Consider the following 14029-nt stretch of genomic DNA (forward strand, 5'->3'; position numbering starts at 1 on the left):
TCCTAAAAGAAAGCACAGGCAATATGCTTTAGACACTGCTTTTAGCAACATATTTATGAATATATCTCCTGAGGCAAGGGAAACAAAAGCAAAAATAAACTTTTGGGACTACACCAATATAAAAAGATTTTACACAGCAAAGAAAAACATCAACAAGACAAAAAGGCAACGTACTGAATGGGAGAAGATATTTAAAAATGATTTCTCAGATAAGGAATAAATATCCAAAATATATAAAGGACTCCTTCAACTCAACACACACAAAAATTCAATCAACACACAAAAAAATTCAATCTGATTAAAATTGGGCAGAGGCCTGAATGGACATTTCTCCAAAGAAAATATATAGGTGGCAAACAGACACATGAAAAGATACTCAACATCACTCATTATCAGGGAAATGCAAATCGAAACAACAATGAAATATCACCTTATACCTGTCAAAATGGCTAAAATAAAAAGACAGGAAATAAACAAGTGTCGGCGAGGAGGTGGAGAAAAGAGAACCCTCACACACTGCTGGTGTGAATGTGAATTGGTGCAACCACTATGGAAAACAGTATGGAGGCTCTTCAAAAAATTCAAAATAGAAATACCACATAATCCAATAAGTCTACTATTTGGTATTTACCCAAAGAAAATGAAAATACTAAGAGGAGAAGATATATACACCTTTTGTTCACTGCAGCAATTAACTAACATACGGAAGCAATCTAAGTGTCCATCAATAGATGAATATATAAGAAAGATGTGGTGTGGTATTGAATGGAATGGAATATTACTGAGCTATAAAAAAGAAGAAGATCTTGCCATTTGCAACAACATGGATGGACCTAAAGGGTACTATAGTAAATAAAAGTAAATAAAATAAGTAAGGCAGAGAAAGACACATACACTTATATGTGAATGTAGAAAAACAAAACAAAGAAAACAGACTCAGAAATCCAGAGAACTGGTGGTTTTCAGAGGTGGGGAATGGGCAAATGGGTGAATTAGGTGAAGGGGATTAAGAGGTATAAACTTCTCGTCATAAAATAAATAAATTGTGGAGATGAAAAGTACAGCACATGGGGTACAGTCAATAATACTGTAAATAACGTTGAATGGTTATAGATGTGCTAACAACAGTTTTTGTGGTAAGCATTAGCTAATGTGTAGAATTGTCCAATCACTATGTTGTGCATCTGAAACTAATATAATATTGAGTATCGACTATAGTGAAATAATAAAAAATTTTTTTTTAAAAATGCTTATTCGATGATGGGCAAATCTTTGTGCTCAGAAGATATTCACTGACGATCCATCCATAGGTGAATCTATGGCTTCATGCATCCATGAAGAAAATGGATTTTAGAAATTTGTACTTAAGGTTATCTGAGCTTGCCTCTCTTGGAGTAGTTGACTTTGTTTACTGTGCAACTGCCCCTCTCTCTGTCTACATCACACTTGCCTGACAGGAACCCCATATTGGGCTACATCCACCTCTGGCCTACTCCATGCCCACACCCAGACATCTCGGCATGACTGATCCTCCTTGAAATTCACAGCCCAGATCTTCAAGGGGCCTGCAGTGGCACACAATGCCAGGTCCATGCATCCCCCACACTTCCAACACCTCCGCTCTTATCCTTCTCCGACCTGATGACTTTGTCTCTTTCGCTGAGAGCACAGAAGCAGTGAGAATTTCCAGGGGCTCCCGCCAGGATATCCAGCCCCCTATCAGCAACTATGCCATTGCTTGTCTGCCCTCCCTTCGGGTGAATTCCTCACATTCCTGTCTAAAAGCAGCTCCTAGATTGATCCTATTCTCTTGCCTACTCAAAGATAGGAACTCCAACAATTCTTCCTTTGCTTTCCTGTAAGTCCTACTTTGCCCCTCTCGACTGGATTTTTCTCAGCACCACATAAATATGCTGTTAAATCTCCCAGCCTAAAAATACAACAGAAAACAAACTCTCTTTCAACCCTATGCTCACCCATTGATCTGGCTGTATTTCATGGATGTGAGACACACAAAAAAACTTCCATGCTGTTCTGCCATCTTGGCTCCTCCGCCCCTTGCTTTCTTATACTCCCCTTTACAGCTAAATTCCTTGAAAGAGATGGAATGTCTATTTCTCTTTTCCCAGTCTCTCCCAACATATTCCGCTCAGGCTTTTGCCTGCAATGTGCCAGTGAGATAGCTCTTGACAAGCTCTCCAATGACTTCTGACAGCCTAAATCAAATGGTCAGTCTCAGGCCTCTTCACACACAATTCTCCAGCAGCACTGGATACAGCCAAGCCTCATCCTTAAAACACCTTCTTTTCTTATATCTTCAACCTCTAAAGTTACAAGTGTAGCAGGACTCTCTCAATACAGACCTTCTTTTCTCTATCTACACATTCTCTGTGACGTCATCCACTTTTGTGGCTTTAGATACTACACATGTGGTAGTTTAGTAGAATTTAGAATGCCCCAAATCAAGCTAATTTCTTCCCAGATCTGTTCCTCCTGCAGTCTTCCCCAGTCAGTAAATGAAGACTCTGTCCTTCCAGTTACTCAGGCCAAAGTTGTAAGACTTTTCTCATTCTCCGTGACTTTTTTCTCCGTGACTTTTCTCATTCTCAGATATACCCACATCAACAAATAGGGTTGGTCTAACTTCAAAATATATAAAGAATCCAAACACTTTTCATCACCTCCATGGCTACCACCCGGTCCAAGGCACCCCCAGACCTTGCCTAGATTTTTGCAATACTTTGCTGGTCTCCCTGACTCCACTCTTGTCTCTGTGTGGTCTGGTGTCAACATAGCAGCCACAATGATGGTATTGTAAGTCAGATCATATCACTCCTGGGCTAAAAACCTCTGAAGAGTAAAATACAAGGTCCTTCCACTGGCCTGCGAAGCCTTATAGGAGCTGGTCCTCTCCATTTGATTTCATTTCCCAGTACCCTCCCCTTGCTGACTCTGTTCCAGCCACAGTAACCTCACTGCCATTTCTCCAACCCATCAGCCACATTGATGCTTCAGTTCCCTCTGCCTGAAAAAAATCTTCCCTTGTGGAGGCTTGGCTCACTCACTTCTCCCAGGCCTCTGCCCCACTGCCACCCTGCTCAAATTAGAGGGGCCTTATTTTAGACAATATAAGTAGTAATTCTAACAACACCTTGCATTCCCTTCTCCCTTACTTTTTTTCTATAGCAATTACTACCACCTTTTGATACATATTAATTATTTATTAGTTCACCATCTTTGTCTTCTCTCACTAGAGTTTCAATGAGGGCAGCTACACTGTGTTTTTTCTTCACTGCTATGTCCACAGTCTCTAAAACTATACCTGGCCCATTGCAGGCACAGAAATATTTATTGAATGAATGAAACTGTTGGCATAAAATTAGAAGTTCACATTAATTTAGTTTTAGAAAACTGCATTGGTTGTATCTCTTGTGACATAAAAATGACTTTCAGTTTTTTTCTTACCCATTGGTTAACGCTGCTGAGCTGTGCCATGTAGTAATGTAAAAACTGGGTTGTCTTTTCCCACATCACATAAGAGCCACCAAGAAAAGCCAAATCCCAAATGGGTCTCAGAGAGGGATCAATATGTCCATGGCTATCTGAGAGAAAGAAAACGAAAACACACTTGTGTTATGACATTTGGGGACAAAATTTCAAATGTTTCAGTACTGAAATAGGGGCGTAACCTTAAGTCACATCCGTCATCTCTTACAGCAAGGCCTTGAGCTGGACACATGACTTGTTCTTACCTGTTTCTACATCATATGAAGATTTATGTGCTTCAATTTGTCCTACTGAGTAAAGCTACTATAAAAATCTTATTTGCTGTACTATATTAATGTACTATATTAGTACACTAGTATAGTATACTAGTACAAATGTATGATATTAATGCAAAGTAAGAGCTATAATGATACTCAAAGTTGAAGTCTTGTTAGTTGAGAAGCATCTTTAAATTAGATGGAAAAGTCTATCAATTATTTTTGCTACATTACCTTCTGTCTGGGTGTACAGTCAATGCGATGGTCTTTGCCAATCTCCAAATATCTTTATCTGATCATTGGCTTTAAAGCTAATCAATGAATTGGTAGTATTTCTGTCAGTGATTTTGAACACATGCAGAAATCAAGAGGGTTTTTTCTGTGGTATTGTTTTTGGAATTGCAATCTTTTTATTTCAGCAAACACTTATAAAAACCTACTTAACTACACTGCTTGAGGTGGGGTTAGTACATTACATTAACACATTACTTTTTGTGACTTTTAGGAACTCAAATTTTAGTAAGTGATTAATTTATGAGATAATTCATGGACCAACATTTCATGAAAAATGGTGGAGATATTCTTAGCTTAAATATAAGCCCAATAATAGTATAATATGTAAGGAATAAGAACAAACTTACTAGGAAACTAATCCTTGGTAAAATAATCATTAGCGTAAATTCTTCTCTGTACTGCGGAACTTGGCTGGTTTGTAATGGTAATCAATTCAAAGATCATTCACAGACTCCAGGGGTGATGGGAGGGACACGAAGATGGGTCCCTACCCTCTACTTGTCAACAGTGCAGAAACACAGCTGATACCTTCCGCAAGAGAAGGAGGATCAAAGATCTGATAGAGCACACGGAAGGGAGAGGGACCTTTGGGCTGGAGAGATTTGGGGCAAACTTCACAGGGATGAGATTTGAGCTGAGCCCTGGATTCCTGTTGTGTAGGTAGGGATGGGGGGGAGACAGTGAAAGCTTCCTTCATCCAGCTCCCCATCATGTGATTCATCTTCCAGTGCCATTGTGAGTTCAACAAAACCCGTTACTAGAAAGCAAGCCGGTTACCCCAAACACTGTGAACAGCGTGGACAATTGAAAGTATAAATGCTGGCAGTGCTACTATAGAATCACTCAGGTGACAGGACTCTGGCTGGTTGTTCCCAGGTCTTCAGTCTTTTCCTTTGTAGAGTACTTGGGCTCATGTATAGGAAGTTCGTAAATTCATCAGAAAAAGTGAAAACTGTACTCATAAAAAAAAAAAACAAAAACACAAATACCTTTTTTGGGGAAAAATAGTTTGGAGCAAGGATATCCTGAAATGGATTTAGATAGCCTCACCTAGCAACTGTAGAGCAAGCTGGACTACAAAACCCCAACGTCCTGGAGGAGTAAATGCTGAATAAAAGCTGCTGGGATTTGAACTGGTGAATCCGAGGAGATTGCCACAGTTTTGACTGACTTTTGTCTAAAACCGAGCCTTTTCCATTTTAATAGTTTTACAGACAAGCTATAAATAGTGCCATCATATGCTTCCGCTGAATTTAAAATGACAACAGAGGGGCGCCTGGGTGGCTCAGTCGGTTGAGTGTTTGACTTCAGGTCATGATCTCGCAGTTCATAGGTTCAAGCCCCATGTCAGGCTCTGTGCGGACAGCTCAGAGCCTGGAGCCTGCTTCAGATTCTGTGTCTCCCTCTCTCTCTGCCCCTCCCCCTGCTCATGCTCTGTCTCTCTGTCTCTCAAAAGTAAACATTAAAAATAATTTTAAATATGCTAACAGAACTTGTAAATTCTGTTAATAAAAAGGTGCCCTCTATTAAAAAAGTTTTTGGAGCTTCAAGCCACATTAAGTTACATTGTTACAGAATGATTCTTGTGGGCACATAGGACTTATTAACTGAACATAATGCAGTTTATCTGCACTATCATAAAGTGTCCAGGTCGCCTGGGTGGCTCAGTTGGTTAGGCATCCGACTTTGGCTCAGGTCATGATCTCATGGTTTGTGAGTTTCAGCCCCGAGTCAGGCTTGCTGCTGCTTCAGAGCCTCTGTCCCTCTCCCTCTGCCCCTCCCCTAGCTGCGCATGTGTGTCTGCGAGTGCACTTTCTCTCCCTCACAAAAATAAGTATTTCCAAAAAAGAAAAAGTGTCCAAAAACTAGGGATCCTGTAGCAAATATTCAAAGAAAAGGTCCTATACAACTTCTAAAATTTGTGTTCTGAGGAAGATATATAAAATCTTATTTCCCCAGCCAATGCTAAAAGAGAAAAAAAAATCCCTAAATAACTGTAGATTTTAAGCATTAGTCATTAGCCCATTTATTTCAGACACTACTAAATACACACAAATTCTACCACAATATAAGATTTGAATTGTTCCTCATAATTCTTTGGAACAGAATTCAAGCGCAGTTGTCAGAGAATTACTACGAGAAACATCCTGAAGCTTCTGAATGTTAGAAAGGTAAGGAGCAGTATTCTGCCTGCAGGTTTTTTTTTTTTTTTTTTTTATGTTTATTCATTTTTGAGAGACAGAGATAGAGCATGAGCAGGGGAGGGGCAGAGAGAGAAGGAGACACAGAATCTAAAGCAGGCTCCAGGCTCTGAGCTGTCAGCACAGACCCGGATGCGGGGCTCAAACCCACGGACTGTGAGATCATGACCTGCACTAAAGCCGGACGCTCAACCAACTGAGCCACCCAGGCGCCCCTGCCTGCAGGTTTTTAAGAACACTTGGTCTCCACAAATGGACAGAGCACGGACGCACTCAAGAGTGAAGACCTCCGTTCCTTCCACGTTGACACGGGTCTGTTGTAGTTGCTGGGCAAATGAGTGAGCTGTGAGAGAGTGTGGGATGGGGGGGGGGGGAGGGGGAGGCGCGGTGCTAGAGCGGTCATATGTCGAGCTCAATACCCAAGCACAAGTCCAGAGATGACTTTTGTGGTTTGGAAAATTGGATTTTCCAGTAAGTGCAGTCTCAACGGCCGCCCACATGCTCTCCTGAGCGCCAGAACAAACGAGCTGTGCTGTGCTTCAGCTGAGTCACTTCAGAGGGCAGGGCTCATTTCTTATTAAAGACGGCACCACTGCCCATTAGCTCTTGACCTAAAAGGAGATAAACTTGATTCCACTGCAGCCTCCGAGCAAGGCCCTGAGACAGGCTGGCTCTCCCAGGCCTGGTGTGGAAGTCTGTGATGGGCACAGTGGGGGTCTGGAATGGTGTCTAATCACTTAAAATTTCCAAAGCCGCTACCAGAAATCTTTACAAACGTTGCCTCAGGCTCTGGGCTCAACTTGGAAAACTGCACCCCTACGTGCATATCCTATTACAAAGACCTCTACCTTTTCTTTGAAGATTCAGCTCTTGCCCTGACCCTTGTCTAGGATGGGAAGTGGGGAGATTAAAGGGGTACTGATAGCTCTTGAGGGCGTTACTATAGCTTCCTGGAGATAAAGAATAGGAAAAGGATACCTCTGCATTTTGTGTCAGTAACAAGATCTACCACATTCTAAGATGAGTTCAAGTGCCACTATGGGGATAAAAATTTAAATGATCATTCTTTTTCTTTTTAATTTTTTTTTATGTTTTTATTTATTTTTGAGACAGAGAGAGACAGAGCATGAGCAGGGGAGGGGCAGAGAGAGAGGGAGACACAGAGTCCGAAGCAGGCTCCAGGCTCCGAGCTGTCAGCACAGAGCCCGACGCGGGGCTCGAACTCACAGACTGTGAGATCATGACCTGAGCCGAAGTTGGACGCCCAACTGACTGAGCCACCCAGGCGCTCCATAAATAATCATTCTTTTTAAGATTTAGCAATTATATACATTCCTTAATATAGAAATTCCAGACACTGATTCATACCAGGTATGCTGACTACATCCAAGGGGGTTTTGAGTTGCTTCATGTGCTTGTAAAGCAGGTAATCCTCCTCTTGTCTTTTGTTCTTCTCAATGAGTCGTGTACAAGTCACATTAATGGCCGGTCTGGGTTTCTGATTCCTGAAAAACACTCGAGCGGAACATTTCCCCAAACGTTCCTCACCTTCCTGAAATAAAGATTTTGGAATTAAACACAATGGCTACTGATCCCTCCCCACCCACTCCAATACACAGATACATAAAAGACTGAGAAATTCCCTATATGTGGCAGGATGCATTGGCATTAATAGATGCAGGAGTCTTGGCTTTGTAGAAAGTGATTTGTGTGCTCACAACTGAATACAACAGTCCTTCACTATTTGCTCTTAAAGTGATTTCTGACAACCCCCTTACATAATCATGCTGGGCTTACTCCAAAGAAATATCATTGTTGTCTATTGAGTACTGCTTGATTCAAACCTCAAGGACAGTGGGTACTTTATTCTCTACCGTGGACCAACAAAATGCTTAGCTGGACCTCAAGCTTGCTAAGTCAAACTAAAAGATGACGCTGTCCCCATTAACAAAAATGACAACAGCCTCATACTGCTTTATGAAGTCGGTCCTCCTATTCCAATTTTACAGAGCGAGACACTGAATCTAAAGAGGAATTTACTCCATGTCTCACAGCTAGTAAACGGTAAGCCAGGAATTGAGCTCCTGTCTGATGCCAGAGCCCTGCCTCTATACTAATTCCATCTCTCTACTCCAGGATCTCATCTGAAAGGAATGTAGGCAGATGCCACCCAAATGGGACTAATTCAAGGGATGTTTTTTGCATTCACATTTAAATGCAGACATCTGAGTATTCTGGGATCATCCCCACTTGGTTTCCAATCCAGAGACATCTGGATCTGGACAACTGGGTGCTGTAAGTAAACATCAAATGTAGGACTCAACTGTCAGACAGTCCTTCTCCATCCTTACAGGTCACAGATTCCTTACCCCAACAACAAAAAAGCCAGGAACCTATTCCCAGAAAATTGTATGTATGCTCAGAGCATCAACACTGGGCCTAGAATTTGAGGAAGTTTGTGGCCACTAGTCATGGCCCCACCCAGACCCATCCATGGGCCCCTAGTCAAGAACTCCTGTTACAGAGTGCTTGGTTGAGCAGTTCACGTCTTTGTACTTTTACAGCTGCTTACACTGGATGGTCATTTAACCAAAAAAGAAACGCCAACCAAAACTATTTTTTGGTTTCAACCAAAAAAGAAACAAAAAAGCACAAACAAATTTCAATCAAAATTGGATCTGCTTAATAAGCCCATTTCTAGCAGAGTGCTAACTCAAAAAAACTGAGGTATGCTTTCCAGTGGTTGACTCCCCTCTCCCCCACCCTGAATCCCCTGAGTGCTAGTTTGAATGAGAAGGAGCTTTGGTGGTACATTAAAATCTGAATTATCGGCACAACATAGAAAAAAAGGTGAAGGGGGCATCTGGAAGAGGCTTATGGAAGGCAGAAGAAGAGAGGGCTGGCACACAATCTCCTTTGATGTCTAAGCCGTTTCCAGGGAAGAGAAAAGGAACCAGTTTTGTTTTCTTTTTACTTTCCTTTTTGTCCCCTCAAAACAGCTCCACAGAATCAAAGCAAAGCACTCTCATCCTCTGAAATGGAACATTTCAATTAGCTAGCTATGCTCTTTACAGAAACCTATTGCCGGTCAAAATGATCTAGGAAATGTTTTCCCTTTAGCTTTAATCTAACACTTGCAGTTTGCAACGCTAGAATCAAAGGGGTCTTCTTTAAGCTTTAAGAAAATGCTTAATTCTTAGGTGAAGTAGCAAAGTCAGAATACATTGTTATTTTGTTACAACTTGTTTCTATAGACTGATAAGCATTCCTCCAGAAGACTCAGTCTGGGTTGCAAGGTGGGGGGTCCTGCCCCCCTCACCCCCCAGGAAGGAAGCTCTGCCCCCCCGGGACACTTGAATGTGATGCCGCCTGCTCTGACTCAGCACCACACAGAGAGCATCTGGGCTGGTCTTCTCTCCACCCATGTTCCAGCTGCTGACGCCCAGTTTGGCCCAGCACATGGAAGTTCATCTGGCTCTAATTTCTGTGTGAGTCTTCTGTTTACTCCCTTCCCAAGAATGGACGGGTAAAGGAAACTTGGCAAACCTGGCCTGCTCAGTCAGGATTGTAGGGACTAATAATGCCTGTGGCATACGTTGGTACTGCTCTGTGTTTTACAGAAGACTTCTGTATGGAAGCTCCTGCGTTGGCCTCGTGCTAAATCGGCCCGCTAACAAGAAATGTCACCAGCTGACAGGAGGAAGGCAGGTTGACATTTGAGAGTGAGTCATTCTAAGCATTCAGAGGTGCTAGAAGAGACACCAAGGGGACTGTGAAATTTCCTCCCAGGGGCAAAGGAAGGAGGTGATGGTGGCTCTGTGGGCTGTTTTAAAAGTAGCCCTGCATAAGGCCATGACGTCGAAGGACTTAAATACTGAGTTCCTGCCCAGCTCCGTTCTCCAGTTCTGGAGAATAGAAAACGAAGCAGAACAAAACAAATGCAAACTTCCGGGGTCACTATATATTCAGATTTTCACCTTTTGTTTTTTAAAAAAAATTTAACATTTATTTTTGAGAGAGGGACAGAGTGAGCTGGGGGAGGGGCAGAGAGAGAGGGAGATACGGAATCCAAAGCCGGCTCCAGGCTGAGTTGTCAGCACAGAGCCCGACGTGGGGCTCGAACTCAGGAGCTGTGAGATCATGGCCTGAGCCAAAGTCAGATGCTCAACCGACTGAGCCACCCAGGCACCCCCAGATTTTCCCCCTTTAAAAAAATAAATCCATAGGAGTTGCTAATTGGATACTTCACCAATTATGGCAGCTTACCTCTGGGTTATAGCGATCTGTGGTAAACACCAGGTCAACCTGACATTCCTTCTTTGGATTAACCTGAAACATAGAAACCGAATCTTAGCCTGTTAGAAGTTCTGTTAACATCTTCCTATCCAAGAATCACTCTCTTGGGATACCATGGCATGCAAATGGCAGCTATAGCATTTATGCTGGAATAAAATCAATGACTTTTTAGAAGGAGAGAATATCTCAAATTTTGGTCTCATCATGACACTCTGGTTGGTAGTTTGACACCTACAAAGGGGGGTTGAGAAAGGGAAACGGTTGTACTGAGGCAGCCAGGTGACTTTGTGAGAGCAGCTAGATGAGAAACAGACGCGTGCATGCGGGTTGGGGGTGAGCACCTCTCCATGGCCTTCCCTGGGCGCAGGGCTGCAGCTGTGAGGCAGGCGGGGGCGGCAGGGGTGGTCAACAGGGGAGCCAGGAACAAGGTGTACCCGGTAATAAATAAGGGGTTTTCTGATGGCGAGAAGTGAAGACAGAGAGGTGGGGCAGGAGTGGCTACTTTCTCTAAGGCGGCTGAGGAGCTGCCCTGAAGGGGGCCTCAGCTGAGCTGGAAGGGACAGCAGGGAAGCAGCTGCCCCCAGACCCAGCAGGCAGACAGGACCTGCCAGCGAGGCAGGAAGTCTGGGACAGGATGGAGTACCGACCCTGACGCTGAAAAAGTCCTCAGCTGTATGCCCTCTCCTTCCCCCAGCAGCTTTCACCAGGAGGCACACTTCTAAACTTTGGGAATGCCTGTTTAGCCTTTTAGACTTTGTAATCACTTCCAATGCCTATTTTTAGAGTATACAAAGCTATATCACTGAGGCAGTGTAAATGGTTTAGAAGAGCTTTATGCTATTTGCCATTAACCTTTTTTTTTTTTTTTTTTCAGAGAAAAATGATCATTCAGTACAAGGAATATTTTCTAGAGGACATTTCTGCTGCATGGAGCTGAAGTTATTTCATATAGTCTTAAGGTAGACTTTGGAAACATTGATTTCCTTTGAATCTTAGCCCAGGAACACAACAACCAAACAGGACTGTGATTTTAAATAGGCAGATATCATCCACTCCTAGTTCAGATCCTTACAAAATTCTAGAAATCTGGAGAATGGAGGGATAGGATTCTCTGGCAACTGTTTGTGTAAAGAATATTTAAACATGTGAAGGTATAGATGTTCCTGGGGCGGAGGGAGCCCCAAGAGCACTACACAGGGGCAGTTTTCTTAGGGCTCATTTTCAACCTTGAACAAGTTCTGGTGTAAGTTGAAATATTGATTTCAGTTTACAGAATTCATACACACAAATTTATCTTCACTCTCTTTCACTGTTTGCCGCAGACCATGCCAATCACAGGGTGGGGGTGGAGTGGGGAATGGGATACAAAGAAATACAACATCCAGTCCAGCCTTACCAGAGACCTACTTCTTGTGTGGGAACAGGCAAGTCAAGAGAGACATAGAGTGCTCATCAGTGTGGCTGACAGCTGCACAGGTGCAGGGTGCTAAGTGCGGAAGGCTTTCTATGGCGAGTAGGGCCTGAACCAGTTCTTTGAGGAAGAGGTACTGGCCAGGCAAGGGTGTGGGAACAGAATATAGGGGCTGCCATTCCAGGGGAGGCAATGAAGCTAGAAAAAAGGCTGTGTGGGGAGGTTGGCACAAGCTCATGGAAAGTCTTTTTTTTTTTTTTTTTTTTTTTTTGAGAGAGAGAGAGAGAGAACATGCAAGCAGAGGAGGGGCAGAGAGAGAAGGAGAGAGAGAGAATCCCAAGCAGGCTCCGTGCTATCAGCACAGAGCCTGAAGCAGGGCTCCAACCCATGAATCGTGAGGTCATGACCTGAGTCAAAATCCAAGAGTCGGATGCCTAGCTGATTGAGCCACCCAGGCATCCCTTACTTCTTTTTTATTTTTTTTAAATGAAGAGAATTTGGAACTTCATCCTGAACTTGGGGGTGTCCCAGTAAACATAACTACAGTAGTTAGAGTGTTGGGAAGCCTAAGATAGGGTATTAAAAGGGCTTAGTGCCTGGGTCAGGGTAAAAGTTTAGTGTATGTTCACTTATCGTTAGTAAAATCTATAGACGTGAAGGAGAGAAAAAAATCTGTGCTAGAAATGAGAGTCTGGCCACGTTCCAGGCTACGGAAGAATGTCAACACGGTCTCAAGGTTGCTTTTACTTTGGTTTACTCCTGCCTGGAGCTCCCTGTCTCCAAAACTCCAGAAGTTTGGGGTCTTTGCTGCCCAAGTTAAAGAAACACAGGGAACTGTGGGCTTGCTGCCTGTGACTCCCACACCACACCGGCACCCACAAAGAACCAGTCCTCACAGAAGGCAGCACCTCTGCTTGCCAGCAGGTTCTATGCCTTGAATCATTTGTCGCACCAGCCCTGGGGCCCTCTCCCCAGCTACATGGGGGACCTTTCATCTGCACAGAGGCCCTCTGAGTGCAGCCCTCCTGTACAGGAGTCAGGGACCCCCTCAGGCTGCTAGTGGGGGGATGGGTGGGATGGGCAGTGAGACAATTCATGAGAAAAGCAGGAGGAGGCAGAGTTGACAGGTACAACCTTTGGTTCCCAGGAACATGGGAGAGGAGTCCGAGGGCAGCTGAATGTTACAGAGGTAGATTCAGTGGAGGTAGAGTGGGTGAAGCCAGGGAATTGGATGTAAACCCCCAGGGGAGACATACGTGTACACAGAGAAGAATCCTGAGGACCACCAACCCTCAGATCAATAATACATTAGGGCATGCTTATTCACCATACACAAGGATTCACAAAGGTCTTTCTTATCCTTGACACAACTGTGCAGATTTTAAATAAACTACCCAAGATAGTATTTGAAAACAATTTTTTTTTTTTTAAAACACATGGGGGCAAAGTGAGGTACATACTCTTTGTAGGGAAAGAAACAACTTGATTAACAAAGGCTGCGAGCTGAGTCAGAATGGAACCTGTCCATTTGAAGAGTTATTTTCCTTGCTGATTTGATTTCCTTAGTTTGTTTTAATGAGGCACTCTTAAAAGCATCTACGTTTTGTCCAAAATAAGATTTTTATATTTTGGGTTGGACTTTATCATTTATCAAGACGCAGCGCTTTTATCTCCCAAAAAGGCCTCTCCCTCCTCCCTTGATGAGTCACGAGCTCCTCTGAGGTAGCTTTGCCGGTCCTCGTGAGATAAGGCCTATGGGCACCAGCAGCAGGAGCCAGTGCCTTCTCTATCTGGGACAGTGTCTCGTGCTCCTCTGGCCTGGCTGCTGCAGGACTGTGTTTCACTCTGGCTGTATTTATTTTTTTGAGAGAGAGGGCACGAGTGAGGGGCAGAGAGAGAGAGAGAGAGAGAGAGAGAGAGAGAGAGAGAGAATTGTTGCTTACCCAAAGTGGGGCTTCTGTGTTACCTGCAGCAGGACTCAAACTCATGAACCGTGAGATCATGACCTGGGCTAAAGTCAGATGCTTAATGACTGAGCCACCCAGGTACCCTTTTTTTAAAAA

At 43.4% G+C, this 14029-nt stretch overlaps 1 protein-coding gene across 1 annotated transcript in view; it reads right to left on the bottom strand.

Annotated features, from left to right (window-relative positions):
• Window positions 1-14029, bottom strand: part of RARRES1 (retinoic acid receptor responder 1) — a 59198-nt gene that overhangs the window by 28931 nt on the left and 16238 nt on the right. Inside the window, exons 3-5 of the mRNA XM_058732514.1 lie at window positions 10526-10588; window positions 7628-7811; window positions 3466-3602 (exon numbers count right to left, since the gene is read on the bottom strand). Coding sequence (XP_058588497.1) covers window positions 3466-3602; window positions 7628-7811; window positions 10526-10588 — 384 coding nt within the window. The remainder of the gene's footprint in view (window positions 1-3465; window positions 3603-7627; window positions 7812-10525; window positions 10589-14029) is intronic.

This window comes from Neofelis nebulosa, chromosome 5 (genome assembly GCF_028018385.1).
Source record: "Neofelis nebulosa isolate mNeoNeb1 chromosome 5, mNeoNeb1.pri, whole genome shotgun sequence".
NCBI classification, from domain to species: domain Eukaryota; kingdom Metazoa; phylum Chordata; class Mammalia; order Carnivora; family Felidae; genus Neofelis; species Neofelis nebulosa.